The 19869-nt window shown below is 35.1% G+C and overlaps 1 protein-coding gene across 1 annotated transcript in view; it reads right to left on the reverse strand.

The window, feature by feature from the left end:
- Nucleotides 1–19518, reverse strand: part of PPP1R3A (protein phosphatase 1 regulatory subunit 3A) — a 37510-nt gene extending 17992 nt beyond the window's left edge. Inside the window, exon 1 of the mRNA XM_069462306.1 lies at nt 18730–19518. Within this exon, the coding sequence (XP_069318407.1) occupies nt 18730–19505 (776 nt within the window). The 5' untranslated portion in view covers nt 19506–19518. The remainder of the gene's footprint in view (nt 1–18729) is intronic.
- Nucleotides 19519–19869: the final 351 nt, after the last annotated feature.

Below are 19869 nucleotides of genomic sequence, written 5' to 3' on the forward strand. Positions count from 1 at the left end.
TTGAAGATATCATACATAGATTTTGTTTGATTAAAACACTTTAAATAGGAGGTAATATTTTTGACATAAATGGTAATTATTAGTATTGATCACAAGCAACTAATTACACTTCATATTCTGGCTAATGTTAATTTTAATATTAAATGCCATAAAGCATCTAATAGTTATTGGTTATACCCAGGTTCTAATCTGGAGCAGATGTAAGCAGATTCAGAGATGATGCACCTAAACATATAATTCAGAAAACGAAGTCCAAGTGATTTAGGAAGTTTGCAATAGAGACACCATCTCATTTTCTCTGGAGCTTCCCACTTGAGGGAATGGAGGCGTTCAGGAGAAGCTCATAAGCACCAAGATGGCTTGCCCAGCTGAAGGTTTTTGTGTCCCTGATTAAATAGAGCAAAGTTCATTACCAGGAAATCCTAATAAGAAGACATGAGAAGGGTTCACTAAGGAGACCATGGTTGGAGATTAGTATAAGAGCAATCTGGTGCTTAGGGAAGGACAAGTTGGGGACCAGATACAAACAGAAAGGCAAAGAGAAGTTGACTGAGGAAGTCGGGCCACATACTGGGATTGCCAAAGGAGTCAGGTGCAAGAGCCAAATGCTGAGATGCCGTTATGTTGACAAAGACAGGGATCTCTGCCCCACTTTTAACAAGACAGCACAGGGCTTTATAGTCAACACTAGCAAGTGAATTTAAAATGACACAGTCCTCCTACTGGACATGATGCTAATTCAGAATAATGTTGGATAAAATTCAACACGTATTCATTCAACAAATATCTAATATGCTAGGCACTTAGCTAGAAGTTAAACCACTAGTAAAGACTGAGAATGAACAAATTTTCCCTTTAGCAAGTTTACAATCCGGTGATGGATAAACACAAACCAGCACTTTATAATCACAATTATGTTTCGTGATTTGGGTAGCATGGAGTCCTACAAGAGGAAAAAAAGAAGAGCACTAACCCAAACTCAGGGAAGAAAGGTGGCCAAGGAAGGCTTCCTGGAGGAGAATGCATTTTGTCTCAGACCTGAAGGCTTAGTATTACTACTCAGATGAAGATGAAGTTGAAGGAGCAGAACAATATTCTAGGCAGATGGAACAACACAGGATGATGTAATGAAAGAGATACAAATGCCCAGTGAAAAGAACTAAGAGATGAGTATAGGTGGATCTTAGGGACAATGATTCGACAAAGATTCTCTCCTTGACCAAACTCTAGCCAGGCTCTTCAGGCCCCTGTTCTCAACTAGGCCTCAACCTGGGCCTACAAAAACTATGGCCTCTCAAGACAAGTCATTTTGTTCATCGCCTCTCTACATATTAAAAGACTTAAACAAATATTAGCATGGTTTTTAATAGCTCAAGGCTGCATTTCTAGGATGACCCTAGCCCCTCCTAAAGTGCTCACTTGAGAAAGCTCAAGGCTTCCAGAAGAATTTACTGTTTGTTCTAGCCAAAACTTAGAGATAGCCCCCTGAGCACCATTTACTAAAAAGGGTTTATAAATATGAATCCCTTTTCTGTCCCTTTGAAATGTGTATGTATCTCCTACAACTCAGTAGTGTCTTTCTCAAGGACCTGAAAGCCATTCCATTAAAATGTGATCATCAGTAAGGACAGAGCCTTTGTTTCCCAGCCTCTGTGGAAGGATAGAATCCTAACTCTAGCAATTGCCAGCCAACAGACACAGCTAGCCCAGTCAGCATTTATACAGACCAGCTTTGCACTTTTCACTTTCCTGACTCCACTGAGCTCCCGCTCGCCCCCTTCCCTACTCCCTCATTCTCTCTTTAAAATGCCTGCTCACTTCTGTACAAATCCAAGTTGAGTTCAGTTCACCCTGGACCCTCCTCTTTATTGCAATAGTGTAGCACTGATTAAAATCTGTCCTTAACCGCCTTAACTAATGTCTTCAAAAAAATGAATACTTTCTAAAAGTTTACTTCATTCTAAAAGAAAATTAATTTTGCTATGCTGTGTAAGGTGCCCTTTTTCTCCAAGGAAATGTACCTTGTCTCCAAGTCAGCAAAGGGGCAAAACAATTGATAGTTTTTAAGGCTTATTCTTTGTATTTCAATGTCCCACCTTCTTTGATGCTTAAAAATCTCTCATGCCACGTTTTCAATGTGTTATTTTGTTTGAATTTACTAACTTCCCTTGGTTTAAATTGCCTCATTCTTTTGGGGGATACTGTGACTAATTAAAAGGTTTTCAGTATTATTTTAAATTATAAATCTAAACAGCATATTTATGTCCTTTATTTATATCAGTCATTCTCAAGCCTTGGGCATATAGGAATCATCTACAGAGCTTTTAAAAATACCTCTGCCTGGGACCACCCTAGACCAATTAAATTAGAGTCTTTGTAGTAGGATTCGGGGATGGGTATCTTAGTTTTTCCCTTTCTTATGTGCAGCCAGGTTTGAGAAGCACTGGTTTACGCTATTATTCTACACTGGCTTTTACTATATGAAGGGATGGTTAATGTGAAATTAAGTCCTCCGGTAAAAATATTCTGCTATTAAGGTTTTCTAGAGGGGCAAGGAGGAAAGGGGTATACATAATCAAATAGGCCAGCATGAATGGAAATTATATATGGATTGCATTTCTGCTACTGGTAAGTCTATACAACAATTAATTTTCATTCATCATGAAGATTACCTACCCATACTTCAATGAATTTAAATTTACTTTTCTTTTTTAACTGAAAGGAAACCTAGATGTTGTCTTGGGTAAGAGACATTCATCATTTCTAAGTTAAAAACTACTGCTTATTATAAAGTAGATCATGATTATGAAGATTTAGACCTGGGCTAGCAAAATGTTTTCCAGTTGTTGGACTATGTGGCAAATTGCCCAAACAATTACTGTAAATGCAAACGCCGTCAAGTGTTTCGCCGAGGACACTAGCAGGTTAGATCTCATAAAAGAAACAATTAGAGTCTTGAGGTGAAAATAATAGAGATGAGGTGGCAGTTTTTGAAAAGGTAGAGCTGCAATATAATGGTTTAAATGCAGGTTCATGGATAATGCTGATAGTTTAATGTGTTCGGAGTTTATTATGTGTGAGGGAATATTTCATATAAAAATACCAAAACTGCATATATTCTAGTCTTTTCTTTTTGCCTGATATGGTACATAAGTGAAGGCACTTGAAGCATCACACTTGCTGTCTTTCAGAATCATCCATAAGAACATAGGGAAAAAATTGCAAGTTTATATTTCAAATCAATTTCTCCTCAAGGAAATGAAATTAAATGGGTTGAGATAAGAATGTTGCAAAGAACACTATGAAAAAAGGGTGTGTTTTGCTTTTTTTCTTTTTTAGTACTCTTAAAAAATAATTAAAAAAAACCCACAAAAGTAACCCTCCCTGCCAAAGACCTTTGTGATGGACTGTCTTTCCAACTAAGCAAACTAAACTAGTCTAGGGCCGGGCCCGTGGCTCATGCCTGTAATCCTAGCACTCTGGGAGGCCGAGGCGGGTGGATCGCTCAAGGTCAGGAGTTTGAGACCAGCCTGAGCAAGAGCGAGACCCCGTCTCTACTAAAAATAGAAAGAAATTATCTGGCCAACTAAAATATATATAGAAAAAATTAGCTGGGCATGGTGGCGCATGCCTGTAGTCCCAGCTACTCGGGAGGCTGAGGCAGTAGGATCGCTTAAGCCCAGGAGTTTAAGGTTGCTGTGAGCTAGGCTGATGCCACAGCACTCTAGCCTGGGCAACAGAGCGAGACTCTGCCTCAAAAAAAAAAAAAAAAAAAAAAAAAAAACTAAACTAGTCTTAGCTAGTTTAATTAAGTGCAGGGCATAGTGGAAGGATCATATGTAGTGTTGTCAGAAATACTTGTTCAAGTCCCCTGAAAACCCACATGCTCATTCTGTGACCTCAGAAAAGTATGTAAATCTTTTTAATCCTCTTTCTGCAGTTGTCACAATGGAGATAATAACACCAGCCTGACCTATATCACAGGGTTGTTGAAAAAACAAATAAGCTTATAAGCACAAAGGCACTTTTTGGAAGCTAAAAACATCACCAAGACAGGGATTTTTCAGTTCATGGCAACTGAAATAGTTTTATAGATGCAAGTTTGGTCATAACTTTTAGAGAACAACAAGTGTGTTGTACAACTTGGCTCCTAATTTTAACAATCTTTGCCACTTCTTTATCTAGTCTCGACTTCTTAACGTTGGAATTCCCCAGAGCTCAGCCCTTGTTCCTTTTCTCTTCTTTATGTACATTATATTCTTGGTGATAACTGTCAGTCTCATGTTTTTAGATATCATTTACAGTCTGACAACTTCTAAAGTTTTACTAGCCCTGAACTCTTCCAAACCACAAGCTTGTCTATTGTTCTACCTCTCCACTTGGATAAAGACCTCCCGTGGACTGTGATGCTATCCATGATTGGCTCTCTGCAAGCTCCCTGACTGCATCTACTTCTGTGCTCACCTTCACTCCCTCTGCTTCGCCACACACTAGCCTCCTTGCACTACTCAAACCATCCTGTTCACTCTCCCCTGGAGGTTTTTGCACTGGCTGGTTCCTTCAGCATGGAGCTCTCTTCCCCCATATATCTCCATGGCTGACTCTATTCAAGTCTCTGATCAATTCTCACCTTCTCAATGAAGTGCATTTTTCACTCAAGAAAGTGAAGGAAGAATATGCCTTATTCTACTTAAGCTTCTTTGTGCTTATTTTTCTGAATTGCATTTATCATCTTCTAACATAACTTATTTATTTTCATGTTTATTATTTATTATTAGTTTTCCCTCCATTAGAATGTAAGCTAAACTAGGACAGGGATTGTCATTTTTTTGCTGATGTACCTCCAGTACTTAGAACAGTACTTGGCACATAGTATGTGTTCAATAAATATTTGTTAAATGAATGCAGATCCTTTATTCATTTCTTCTAATCACGTATTTTTTTTGACATTCTATCAATGTACAAACTGAAGAGTCCTAGTAAGAGTTTTGCTACTGTTATTTAGGTCATTAAAAATGAAATGTCTGACTTTGAATCAAAAGTGTAGTTTATTGTATCTCAAACAAGAGGCAGTATAATTTATCAAAGTATGCACCTAAACTATCAACACAGTTTTGCTATCTTAATGGCAGTTTGTTTATGCCAGCAGCAAAGAAGCCTGGAGAGCCAGTGGTGATAAAATTGCAAAAGGCATTTTCCACAGCTTGTTGTAAATTGAATATTTTTCCTTGCAAGAAGTGGTCCAAAGCCTGGAAAAAGTGGTATTCAGTTGGTGCAAGATCTGGTGAATATGGTGGCTGACAGAGAATTTCCAAGTCCAGCTACTGTAGTTTGAGCAGTATTGTTTGTGTAACAAGTGGTCAAGCATTATCGTGCAAGAGGATTGGCCTGTCTCTACTGACCAATCTCAGCTGCTTAATGACAAGCATCCTCATCATATCATCCAATTGGCTGCAGTAGACATCAGCTGTAATTGATTGACCAGGTTTCATGAAGCTGTGGTCGATAATAACAGCGCTGGACCACCAAACAGACACCATTAGCTTTTTTTGATGAATATTTGGTTTTGGACTGTGTTTTGGCACTTCATCTTTAGATTGTGCTGAACACTTGCAATTGTTAGAAAGAATCCATTTTTCATCACACATAACAATACAGCGTAGAAATGGTACGACTTTATGTCATGACAGCAAAGAAAGGCAAGCTTTGAGATGATTTCTCTTCTGACGGTCGTTTAAATCATGAGATACCCATCTATCCAGCTTCTTTATCTTGCTGATTTGTTTCAAATGGTCCAATATTATTGGAATAGTAATATCAAACCTTTCAGCTAATTTGTGCATAGATTGAGATGGATTTGCTTCCACTACAGCTTTCAGCTCATCATTATCCACCTTGGTCTCAGGTTGCCCACGTGGCTCAATTTCAATATTAAAATCACCAGAACAAAACTTCTGGAACCATCTATGTACTATATGTTCATTAGCCACCTCCTTCCCAAACACTTCGCTGATATTTCAAGCTGTCTGTGCAGCATTGGTTCTACAATGAAACTCATATTCAAAAATAACATGAATTTTTGCTTTATCCATGGTTTCACAAAAGTTGCTCTAAAAAAAAATTTGAAAGATAATCACAAGCCAAAAACCATGCATTTGAAATAATGAGGATTTACCTTCACAATAAAAATAAAACAAGAAGTGTCAAAATGAAAATGTCAGAGATACCAACTGTCAAACTTAGCACTTAAGGAAATCGGACATTTCATACTTAATGACCCAATATATATCTGCTTATATATGTTAAAAACAACCTATAGTGGAATTTAATAATTAATATTGATTATGAGAAAAGTATGAAATCTATGTTTTAAAATACCAACATATATGGAAAAGAGTAAGTAAAAAATGGGTATGAACATAGAAACAATTATTTAAACCATAGCATGCCCAAAACACAATCATAAGTATGATGGTGTTCATAAAAGTCATAAGAAGTTTCTAAGGCAACGAAGGACCATTCATATAACATGATTAATGAAAAACATCTTAGGAGGAAAAAAATAGGGAAATTATACTCAACATTTACAATTACATTCAATTTTTGTTTTTATAGTTAGTGAACTAGATCATTCATTTTTCTCCATTCTAATTTATTCTGCATACTCTTTCTGGAGTATTAATATAACTAAAATAATACTTTGTCCTTGAGCATAGACACTAAAGTACAAAATCTGCAGTCTAGCAAGACTGTACAATTCTTTTTCAACCTTATTTTTCAAGATTAACTCCCACAGTTTCTTCCATTTCAGGGAGTCTGATTGACTAACAAAATCTTCAACTTATTCTTTCTGCTGCCATCTCCACAAGTATATTTTTATTCTATGTAAATGTTCTCCTGCTCCTTTTCCACCTACACAAATTTTACCATTTCAGGTCAAGTTCAATTCCTCTGTGGTGTTATCACTAATCAGGGTAGCCTGCAGTATAATCATTTCTCTAATGTCTGTTGCTCTGTGTCTCCTTTGAACTTCTTGTGGTATGTCTCATTCTATTTGGCCCATACAATGTCCATAGCTAACTTCTCATGTGTACAAATATTATCACTTAACCAAATATTTGCTTGAAGATAGATGCTACCTAATAGAGTTCTATGGAACATAACATAATTACTCCACAAGTTCTTCATGAAGAACTGGTTTATTAAGGCACTATGCCTCATTGCTATAAGGAGTTAGAGACCTTACATCACAAACCTAGCTTCTCTTCTTATATATTTCCTGGACTTCACCCAATAAATTCCATTTGCCTAAATTTCTTCTTATGTGAAATGGGAGTGGCCCTGCTTACTACAATGTATAAATGTGATCTAATGGGATATAACTTTATATCACTTAAGAAGTAATAATAGAGAGATTTAAAACATAAATTAAGTTTATATAAATTGAAATTTCTAAATTCACAAAGAACAAGTTAACTTATTAACATGGTAAAATATCATATAAGTAAAGTTGTCAAAAGGCTGCAGGTTTATTCACACCTAATGGGTGCGGTGAGCACTGTCTGCAGGATGGACACACTTGTAGCTCTGACTCGGGTGGGGCAAAGGCCTGAGTCAGAGCTACAAATGGTTCATCATACATGAGATGAGAGTCCCACCTGGCTTTATAGGTGGGTTCTAACAAATGTTACAGATCTTCAGACATAAAATTAAAAAGATATAAAATTACATATAAAATAAAATAAAAATATAAAATAAAAAAATCAGATATAAAATTAAAAGAATGAAAGGAAATTGGTTCAAAATTATCATAAGTGTTCGAAGAATTTCCCAGGAATTGAAGAAATTCAGACAGAGAAAAAAAATGTCCCTTATAATCAAGTCAACATAATTTTGAAAAGAGTTTCATAAAAACTAATTTCCTCAGTGATCACAATTTGTCAATGACAAGTACATTCTATCGTATTAATATTCAATATTGTCTAGTCAACAGCTCATCCTTTCTCAGAAAATGTTTAATTCAATCTCACAATATTTTTATATTTAAATGTACAAATATGGGACTTCACACAAATTGTATTTTGAAAGTTAGTGGAAAAACAACAAAATGTGCATGATAAAACTTTAATTTGTAGCTATTTTCTTTGAAACACTCATTCTAAGAAAATGAAAAATAAAATATTTTAAAATGTCATGCATTACCTACCTTAATACTACATTTATACTTAAGGTGGAGACTTCAGGTTTTGTGCAACAAAGTCCTTAAGGGTATTAGGAAAATTATAGTAAAACTCTTAATCAAAACTAAGAAAATTAATCAAGAATAGTGATAATAAGAGTTAATTGATATATAATTATTGATGGAATTTATAATTATTTTTGCCATATAGAATACATAATTATTTAGACTTCATGCTAATTTCCTAAGATACATATATTTATTTCCAGTTCTTATTGTCATAAAAGTATAATTTTAAAAGCTTTAAAAGCATTATAATATATCTGATGACAATAATACTATACCATTAGAACTTGTTAATATTTTCACAAAATCCTTTGGGGTTTTATTTTTTTTAGTTTTTTTAAATTTTAGCTTTTTAATTGACAATAATGGTGAACCTTCATATACAGTGATCAGATTAGGGTAACTATTAATAGTATGTCTGGCATCACAAATACTTATTATTATTTTGTATTGGAAACTTAAACTTCTAGATATTTGAAACCATGCAATATATCACCATTAACTGTAGTCATCCTGTAGTGGTATAGAACACTAGAACTTATTCCTCCTATCTAGTTGTAGTTTTGTATCATTTAACAAATTGCACCTTATCCCTTCCTTCTCCCACCAATGTTTTATATTCAGTAAAATCAGCAATCAGTTACTGGAAGGATATCATTGTTACAGTTTTCAAAAGTGAAAGCTTCTGCTTCCAGAATCAATGCAATGGGCCCCCTCTATTACACACTTTAAAACATTTCTTTACTATATATACGAATATGGAAATTCTTTATTCTTCCTGTAACTTTTCTAAAATCTAAAATTGTATCAAAATTAAAAAATTAAATAGTACTTAATACAGTGTAGCAGATACTGTAACACATTACCTTTTTGTAGGTCTTAAGTTTAAAAATTTAGATGCATTGCATTGCTAGCCTTTAATTGTTTCTGTTTATTTGAGTTTCATGTAGGGAAAGACCAAGACTCTTTCCAATCTCAAGATAGAGATGCCAGTGGCATACAACTGGTAGCGTATCCACGGATCTGGGCATCAGTGAGGACCACATAAGCATCCATGTCTGCCCTAACATGAGCCCTGGCCCTGGTCCTGACCCTGGCAAGAAGAAAGAATGAATGAATCAATTATAATCAGTGGACTTAGAATATCTGCCTTGGTCTTTTATTATTCAGCCCACTGGGTTTTTCTAGTTCTGGTCCCACTGGTCTGATATGAAGGAGACCAAAGGCTGATCAATTAATATTTCTTTTATGCTAAAATGACTTGACATTACTGAAGAGTAAAATTTTAGGGATTCCATGAATCACCTCTTTAGAAATCATAGGAAAGAAGAAAGGACTGAATAATTAGGGTAGTCTATAGCAGAATATATGAATTTATTTCTCAATTTGATTTTTCATTGATATCTTTGTAACTGAAAGAAACCATCTAAATTTAAATTGTCTGCAAGATGTTACAATGGTTAACGTGTTCAATTCTATACTTAATTTTGAGCCAATTTAGACAACAAAAATACAGTTATTTCAGGGACAAAAATCTCTTTTATCTGTTGTTTTTATATGTAAATATAGTATTTGTATTACTACATTCTATTCTGTTCTTAATTTTTAAAATAATTTTTATTTCTGATCAAATAAACAATCATTATCTCCATGACCACAGAATACAATATGGATGTAAAATTAATAGGAATTGGCAAAAGAGAAATCAGTTACGATCTTGAAACTTCTTATTTCCATGACAAGAATGACTATGACTTTAAACAAAATATAGGATAAAAGAAAGGGAGCTAGAATTGGGGGGGATGTAACTTTGGTTTGAGACATAAGGTAATTAATTTGCCACCTGGCTATCCAGATGGGAATGTCCAGGAGGCACCTTATATTTAAAGATCATGAAAACAATAAAAGCACTCATCATTAAATCTATAATAAACATAATTCATTATTTAATTATTCAGAAGGTACCTTTGTATTTTATCAGGCCTCAGGGTTATCAATGAGAAAACCAGTTGCCATTAATAAATTTTTTCCAAAGCTTTCTCTATGCGAAATCCTGTGTTAGTCACTGTGAGGAATATACTTAAACTAATACACTATTCCTGACCTCAAGTAACTTGCAATTCAGTTGGAAAGACGGGCACACATACAAAAGTTTTTTAAAAGTGAAAAAAATAAAGGCAATATTTGTGTAGTAGATGAATGATACAGGCTTTACATGCTAAGCTTAGAGAAGGAAAGGATCTGAATACATTTGAGATAGCAGGAAAGCCTCAAGGAAGAGGGAAAATTGAGCTGGTCTTTGGTGGATGGTAGGAATGGGATTATCAGAGACATTAAAAAAAAAAAAAAAATTTTCAAGGAAGGCAAGTGACCGGAATAGAAACTGTGAAGACAGGCGGAGGAGCTAGAGTCCAAATGATGGAAAGCTTTAAAAATAAACCTTTGGCTCTGTTCATGTTTACATGCAAATTGGAATCTTTTAACAGAGCATCGTTAAACTCCAATAGCTTCAGAAGTCAGAAAAGTCCAACTACAGTCACTGCATTATATTCATAAACTCTGAGGCACTTCCCAAGTATTTACATTCGGTGTGTTGGGAGTCCACTACATTACTGAGATTTAATATTCTTAATTGTTCACATATGTTAGTGAGGCTGCATCAGTAGTGAATGGGAAGATGGTTTTGAAAGCAGAATCAGCTCTATCCCAGTTTTGTCAAGGGTTATCTTGAAAAGCCTGAGTTTCAGGGTCTTAATTTTAGTTTCTCCATCTATAATAACTACTTTGCAGGATTAAAGGAATATATTTCTGGAATTTAACAAAGTTAATCCAAATACTTGTTCTCATCACCTTGCCTGTAAGGGCCAGCAAAATGCAGTCTCACAATTGTTTTTAAACAATGGTGTAAGTGTAGTGAATGACCTCCTTTGAAAAGAGAATATTGACTGAAGGGCTTTATAATAAAATAAATTTGGGATTTTTCATAAAAGAATGAAACTACATATTAAAATATAAAAATTACAAATGATAAACTTTAATGTGAAGGTCTGAAAAAAATAGTCCCTAGATAGGGACTGCCTAGAAATACCACCACTGTAAACATTCTGACTAAGCTGATAGAGAGGGCAGTATGGCAAAGGTCCTATTCCTTCCAGACACAAAAATACCTGATAAACAGTCTTTTGCTATGTGTTCATTTCTTTACCTACAAATAAATCACATCAAATGTGATAATGACAAACAACAACACTGTCATTTAGGAAGAGCTGTGTTATTTTGTATCCTAGAAGTAGGTATTCCATGGGAAAATATTACCAGAAATATTGGTAATTTAAAGGAAGCGTAACAAAGGAATGAGAGATCAAAAGCACAACTCATAGGATGGATAAACAGACAATAGAACTAGGAGTCCTGTTGAACTAAATGGGTTTTCTGATATTTGCAAATATTGCCTTGAATGTTCATGTAATTGCCATTGTCTAAAAACTTAACTTGGTTTACCTAAGCTAGCTTTGAATGAGATATTAGTAATATAGAAAATATAAAATACTAGCTAATATATGAACTGTATAAAGACTATCTTTATTATATGTGTTATACACACACATACACACAAAAGAAATAAAGTTTAAGTGAAAAGCTCACATATACATATGTGTGTGTGTGTCTCCCACTGAAGAAAGCAGTACATCAAGGATGAGTTGAGTGTAGCTAGGTAGCATTACACCACTCCCTGTGTTTAATTCCCTAAATAAATTATCAACTGGAATGGCTACACCAGTCTTCTGTATATATTCATTGATTAGAAAAAAAAAAAGCTCTTAGTTAAAATTGTACACACATACACAGAGTAAAGAGATTTGACACATATTCAAATGATACCTGCTTGTAGACACAGTACTAACCATTTTTACAAAAGGATAGACTTTAAACCAATTTAAATCTCAGCTGCTCTACAGTACATTTGATTTTTACAATTTATTCAAAAATTTTTTTCAACATCTTATTTATACAGTTATGTTCTTGAATGAAATTTCATTTAAAAAATTAGAAATCTAGAAAATAGCGTAACTATTATCCTAAATTATTCATTATTTTCCTAAGAGGTAAGGATTGAAAAATAAACTGAGTTTATCTTCTGAAGTACTTTTAAGTTTCTAATTTTGCAAATACCATCTCCTTTGCTTCTCTGACTCCCAGAGGAAGTACTGCAATACTAATACCACCAGTACTCAGAACTCAAAGCTAAAGTAGCAAGATTGGGAGAGCTGTAGCCTGCTGTGAACCAATTGGGCTGCGCCTGGTCCATCAGTACTGTTAACGTGTGGTCCTTGTCATAGCAGTATCTTTCTTCTTTATCAGAATCCAGGTGATGATGGGTTTTCTCTTCTCTGACTTTTGGATTAAAACACTACAGACTAGTTTACTAGTTCAGCCCTTTAGAAAACAGTGGCAGTAGAAATTATTATCCCTATTTTACACCTGAATAAAATTGATACAAAATATAATTTATCCAGATTCAAATAGAGAGTAATTAGTTAGAATTAAAGCCCACAGGCTTTGCCTTACTTGAAAGCCCTTGCTGCTTCCATTATGCTCCATTGTTCTTAGAACTCACAACCCCCAATACACACACTCCAAACCCCCAGAGTCCTCACACTCCCATAAAGGCCTTACCACAACTATACCAAAATCTGCCTTAAACCCTATAGTGCTCTCTGCTCTAAAATTATCCATTACCATGGTCTCCATCCAAACGCAAAGTGCCTCTGCACAACTGACCCCAGTGGGTATAGTAGAAATAGCCTCTGCCACCCTAGAGGTGTCTGCATTTAAGAGGGGAAAGCATATGTGCGTGTGTGTGCATACACATAAACATACACGTATACACACATAAACATATACATTTTAGGCAAGGTTACAAATTGAGGTGTCAGAGTATAGAAGATCTCTTAAGTCTGACAGGGCACCGGGCAATTGGGCCCACCCCAAGTGTCTGCCTTTGAGGTCACTTTCCCTACATTATTACTGTCAAGGCGTTGGGATAAAAACTTACAACAGGGACAAGAGTCACAGCTAGCAGGATTGGAGGAAGGTGAAAAACTAAGTTGGCCCACTTCACAATGGTACCATCATCTTTTTTTTTTTTTTTCCTGGTGCATTTTTGGCTCAGAGTTCTTGGGCCCTGCTCCACTTTTACAGGGTGCAGATGGGCTTCAGGTGGTAAGGTTAGACTCAGAGGATCCCAGAGGATCCATCTGCGGGATGGCATTCATAGTGACTCCTTTCAGCTAGAGCTCGAGAGAAACCCTGAATGAGGATACCCTTTTGTTCCTCTTCTCTCAGAAAAGTTTCAGAACTACACTAGGAAAAGCCTAGGCTCAGGGGGGTATGGATTTCCCCAAAACCAGGAAGCCACGAAGCCTTGGTGGATCTCCAAGGAAACTCGAAGCCAGTTGGCTCCTCGCTGTCAACCAGCTGGCTGCTTCCAAACACCCTCTTGATGGGCCCTGCGCAGCTGTGTTTTATGTTTCCATATGGCCTTGCCAGAGGTCCCTACCCTTAAACAGACCCAGCTTCCACAATTAGTGTGGACTCAAAATGAGTTAGTTATGGAATACATTAGGTCCCAAAGGCCTCGTGGGGCTATTTACACCTCTTTGGACTATTTCCAGGACCCCAGATTACACTGTACGTGTAAATTAAGGAAGTCTCACAATATAACAGCTCTGACTGGAACACTCAACATGGCCATATCTTATGCCCCATTTCCCAGTGCTTTTCTTGGCCTCATTTTAATGATTTTACCACCCTGAAAGATAAACTCTGTATTCTTAAAGTCATACTTTAGAAAAGATCTCTCTCTTTCCCTTTCCTGAATGTGCCTGGTTCTCTATTCCTCAAGCACAAAAATTAAGGACTGATCAATTTTCTCCTTTGGCATTAAAGTCACTGAGGGCTTTATTTGCATTCACCTGGCCATGTTATAAATACCATCAAATGCCTACATCATGCAATTTCTTTTCTTAAAATAAATCGGTTTCACGTAATAAAATTCAAAACCAGACACAATCAAGCCATGTACCCAACCATTGGAAACATATATTTAGCAGGCAGTAGGGGAGAAAAAACACAAGGTTCTGAGAAGGCCACTTCTCTGGCCAGTACACAGTGCCAGTTATAGATCACAGATTCTAGAAAACCTAAAATGTAAATTGTTCCTATTTCATTTTTTATCTGTGGCTTCCATTGTTTACCCAGAGAATCTGGGCTTTGTTTTGGTGTTTTATTTCTCCCACTGTCTTCTCTCTGCTCTGCGAGGCCTTTTCCCGTGGGACCTTTTCATTTCTTCACAGGCTCCTGACTCCAGCCACGTGTCTCAGTTGGATACGGCTGCCTAATAACACAGGGTCTGACACACAGACTCTCAATAAACATTTGCTGAATGAGTTTTGGAAACTGAATAAGGAAACTGATGATGTCTGGAGAAATAATGCAAGTCTAAGAATCAGGAAATTAGTTAGCTAAACAAGATTTGATAATAATAATGACAATTATAATAGTTAGCTTTTGATGATAACTTTATAAGTGTCCAACACTTTACTAGAAGCTTTAAAGACATGATCTCATCTTACTTTAATTTAATCATCACAATATCAGGCGTCATGACCCCTGTTTGACAGGTGAAGAAGTAAAATAATATGGCCACAGCCACATAGCTATTAAGCATATATTTTACTGGGATTAGTATGCATGTCTGTTCAATACCAAAATGAATGCCTTTTTTTTTTTTAACCACCTCCAGTCTGACTCTTCATTTTTTCATTTATTAAATGCTGAAATTTTAACAATCACTAAGTTCTCTTCCAACTTGAAGATGGTATAGATATAAGCTGACACATATCTCAAGAAAATTTACAGTCCAACTATTTTTTCCTGTTGATTAAAATCCTGCAAGAGACAAAGAAATGGCTCTGCAAAGCTGAAAGTTTAGAAACTCTAAAAGGAAAAAGCAGAGGAAACTTTGGTGCAGCTTGAGTTTTGCTAGAGTTTTTCAGATACACCTAAACCTAGAATTAGCATTGTCATTATAGCAGTTATCATTTACTGGTAACTTATTATGTGTCAGACACTATGCTAAAAGTTTATATGTATAACCTCATGGAAATCTCAAACAACCTTTACGAGATAGAGCTACTGCTATTCTCAACTAACAGATGAAGAAACCAAGCTAATATGTTTAACTCTGAAGAGGATAACTAACTTTGAGGTTATACTGTTTCTGCATGCTATTTTTACCTTATTTATCTATGTTTATTTAATGTGATTTATATGTCATTTTTTGTTGTTTATTTTTAAATAAATCCCATGGGATACAGATCAGAAATCTGCTTAGTTTGTTTGCAAGCACATACTCTAGTGCTGTGTATACAGTGACACTTAACAGGTGTCTCGTGATACGTGCCTTTCAGTGCAATTAAATAACTTTGGGTCACTCTCAGTCACATGCCTATGAGTTACAAACTCTGCTTTCCTCTCCTTGTAGATATTTCTTTCTGTCCAAAGTGGATAGACTATCAAGCATCAAAAGAAAATAGACAACCCACACCAATGTGGAGATTTGCAAACTCTAACCAGACAAAAATCTCCATAGAGAAAACATAATGCCTGGGTGGGTGATTGACATATAAGAAATCCTACCTAAATATGTTCCCACAGTTCATTCTATACTTATTAGAAGGGATTATTGACACTTTCAGAAGATGTAATCTCAGGGACCCTGATAGCAAATTAACTTTGGTATTAAGAGGAATTGAAGTTAGATGTTACTCTCTATAGTAGGGCTGCCTAATTTTCATTTTAACTCTGACTTATATTACACACTATTATTAATGTACCTGCATGTATGAAGCAAAAATTGATAGACCTTTTTGTCTTTTGTTTTCATCTTTTCAAAGAAATAGCCTCCAAATTAAGCTACACAAAAAGTGTGGAAATGCTCAAAAAAGATCCATTTAGAATCTATAATGATTTGGAGGGAGGAGGATATTTTAGAAGCTATAATTTTTCGATCAAATATTACTTCATTTTTATTTTAGCCAAGTACACATTTTGTAAAATAACACTAATAAGGTGTGCTATTTTTCTCTAACCAAATTCTTTACAATAAAATCCAACTGCAATATTCATTTAGAAATTTGATAATGCTCTCTTGTGTGAGTTTTAGGAATATTTGAAACCCCATTGCATATAAATTATATCATGGAAAAGCTGTATAAATATTCTATTATGGCACATGCTGTTCTAAGGATCTGTCAGGATTTCCTTTATACACTCCATTTTGAGTGGTATATAAATCAGATGTAAAAATTCATGTTGGACTGAAACTCAGCACAAAAAGCCTTCTCCAGAGGCAAATGCTTTTTTCAAAATGTGGTTTGAATTATGTTGGTCATTTTTAAGTTATAGAAGTGCAGAAAATGTATTTGTGGTTTTGAAGGAGAGAGATTTTTTCCATTTTTATAACTCATTAGGAAACTTTACAGGCCTTTAGACCATTTTGTGATTTAGTTCTTCTCAGGTTTTTCCCCAAAGCAATATTAAAACTTGAATGGTGTCCGCTATGAATCCAATGATTACTGTTCTGAATACAAATGTGTGTGTGGATATAAATAGTTACATACATCTTCAACTAGGAGAAGTTCCAAAAATATCATGACTGTGGTAGAAGTTAGGCTTATCAGTTGTCCAGTCTTTGTCTTGGTATCAAGTCAAGTTTGCTCTAGCAAAGTAATCCCTTATCTAAGTCATAGTTCAGCATGGGTTGCTTGTGATTTTAATGCTGTATCTTTAACTTGCAGAAAAATACACTGAGTTCAACACTGCTTCCTTAATGAGCTGTGCTTTCCTAGGTTCTGTTTTCTATAACATATACAGCAGGTTGCAGCATGTTTAATGGATAGTCACTGATGATTATCTCATTTGTAAAGTATTTAATATATATATGTATTTATGTATCAAAATTAGTTTGCTAAATATTGTTGAACTTATTTTCTTTGTATAGATAATTTGTTACTATTTTCATAAACATCAAAATTATTTTAGCATATTCAGAGATTATGATTATATTATCTTTTGTAATAGCACCAGTTAAAATCTGACAAAGTTTGATTTAGACTAAAACAGTTGGCATAATTCACAAACTTGATTCAGCCAATCTTTCAAATAACTTGAAAAGAAAATTAAAACAAAAATATTTCATATGTTTGAATTGCTTTCACCTGTACTACATTTAGTTTGTGAATGTATTGGAACAAAACATTTGGTAGTATTTCTTATTGCTTTACCCATTAAAGCATAAAGAGATTAAAAATTTCCCAATATCATACCTTTTTTTTTAAATTAAATTCCATTTAGAGAATTAGAATCAGGGTGTCTTGATTCCTAATACAATACCCTTTTCATCGTATTACACTATTTCTGGTGCAGTTGCTAAAATCTTTGGGTTTAGGGACAGTTAGAATGGAGCACTCAGAGGACAAACACTTGCCTGTGGCTGGTGGAGCAAAGCAGACTTTCCCTTGGGGACTCTGTGAGGCACAGAAGGAGTCTGACTCCTCCTGAATGTTTTATCTACTAACCTAGTGTCATGGAAATTAGCCAGCTATGCACTACAGAGAGAGCTGAATGCCAGTTTCCTTTATTTTTCACATTAACAGGAGAGCAGGGTTACTAATGAGGGGTCACATCCCAAATCTCTAATCTATGTAGCTGAATATCCTTATTTATATTTGGGTCATTTTCTATTTTGCTCCATTTACTTGCTAAAGTATACTGATTTGTGTTCCATAATGTTACATTTTGTTAGAATTATGAAATTTTATGTATAATTTATACATTACTAATATACTTATGTCCTTCTGTTAGTTTATCATTAAAATCATATCTCTTATGATTTACCTTAACATGTATCACTTCAAACATCCCTCTGTGACTCAGTCAGTCATTAGGAAGTTTGTTGCAGCCTTTAGGGAAAGTCTACAAATTTTTGAGCACTAAGTATATATTGAAATATAGTTTTATGTTAATCAAAACTGTTTCAAGGTAGAGCACACACATTTAAAAACCACTGAAAATAAATAGACTTTAAAAGCCAAAGTAAATAGTTTGTATATGTGAGTAATCTAGATTTCATGGTTTGAACATAAGTAATTTATGACTTATTAGGCAAGTATTTAATAATATAGACATTGCACTACCCTTCTTAAATCTATTGCATTGTACCCATATTTTTTCTCACATTTGGAGAATGTGAGTTATTATTTGAATAGCATTGAGCTTGTTAAAGCATGGCACCATTGTGTCTTACATAGCAAGAAATATGTTTTTATATAGAATGACTATTCCTTACAATACATGAAATAAAGAATGACATTTAAAAATCTAAGATTATTAGTAGTAAAGAATGTAAGATATATTCTCACCTTGATTTTACTTTTAAGCAGCCTTTTATTTGTCTATTAGGAACTTCTTCCCGTGGTTTTACAGGCTCCGGTTCTTGTTCTTTCTTTTGACAAACCAATATATAATTTGTGCCATTATTGTTTGACCAAAATGTACCAACAGAAGTTTCATAACGTATACAAAATTCAACTTTACTGCCATCTTTTTGATAAGGAGGAACCAGTGAAATCTTAAAGGAGAACTGGTCAGTTTCACCATCACATGAATTAGGAACATATTCTGCCAAAATGTCATAATGTGTCTGCCAGTCATCTAAGGACATTCTCACATACACTAATTTCTCAAAAGAAACATTCAAAACTCGAATAATACCCTTCACGCTTGTAGACCCAGGAAGACATTCAGCTGACTCCAGTATGGCTTTCTGTACTTGAAGTTGTTGCATAAGATCTTCTTTTGAAGGCAAGTCAAATAGTGGAGATAAAACATATTCTTCAGTATTCTTCCTTAATTCAAAATTAGTTGAAACACCTGGTAAGTCCCAGGAATCAAATTCTTTAACAGACACAAGGTTGAATCCAAAGTTGTCAGCAAACGAAACTCTTCTAGTACCTGAAGTTGGGGTGTCCAGGTACATGTCTTCGGAAGAATCAGAACCTCGTCGACTTGGCTGAGGGGAGAAACCAGGTTTGAAGGTAATTTTAACTTCTTCATCTTCACAAAGAGAATCAGATAAATTAGGAACTTCTAAAAAATTATCTTTGCTAATCTGACTAGGTACTTCAGAAGGCTCCATCGGGCTCTCTGATATCAAATAAGGGAGAACTGTACAACTAGTAGAGGCTGATATTTGAGATACTGAGGCTTAAAATAAGTATAGCGTTACAGTTGACATTGCAAAAAGGAGTCAGCGCTATAAATAGGTCCAGTGGCGTGTAAACTATGCTAGCCTGCCTCCAAAGGCCTTTAATATGATAGCATCCAGGCTACCCTTGCCAGTATGTTTCAGATTTAACACTCAGTTTTTAAAGTTGCATTTGTTTATGAATTGAGTTTTAAAGAGACATTTTAAAATGATTTTCTTCTGTATCAAGAGTTCTGGAACCTTAGGATAAAAATATTATTTTACCAGTTGATACTAAAAATTAAAACTTAGAACA

Source organism: Eulemur rufifrons, chromosome 29 (assembly GCF_041146395.1).
Source record: "Eulemur rufifrons isolate Redbay chromosome 29, OSU_ERuf_1, whole genome shotgun sequence".
NCBI lineage: Eukaryota > Metazoa > Chordata > Mammalia > Primates > Lemuridae > Eulemur > Eulemur rufifrons.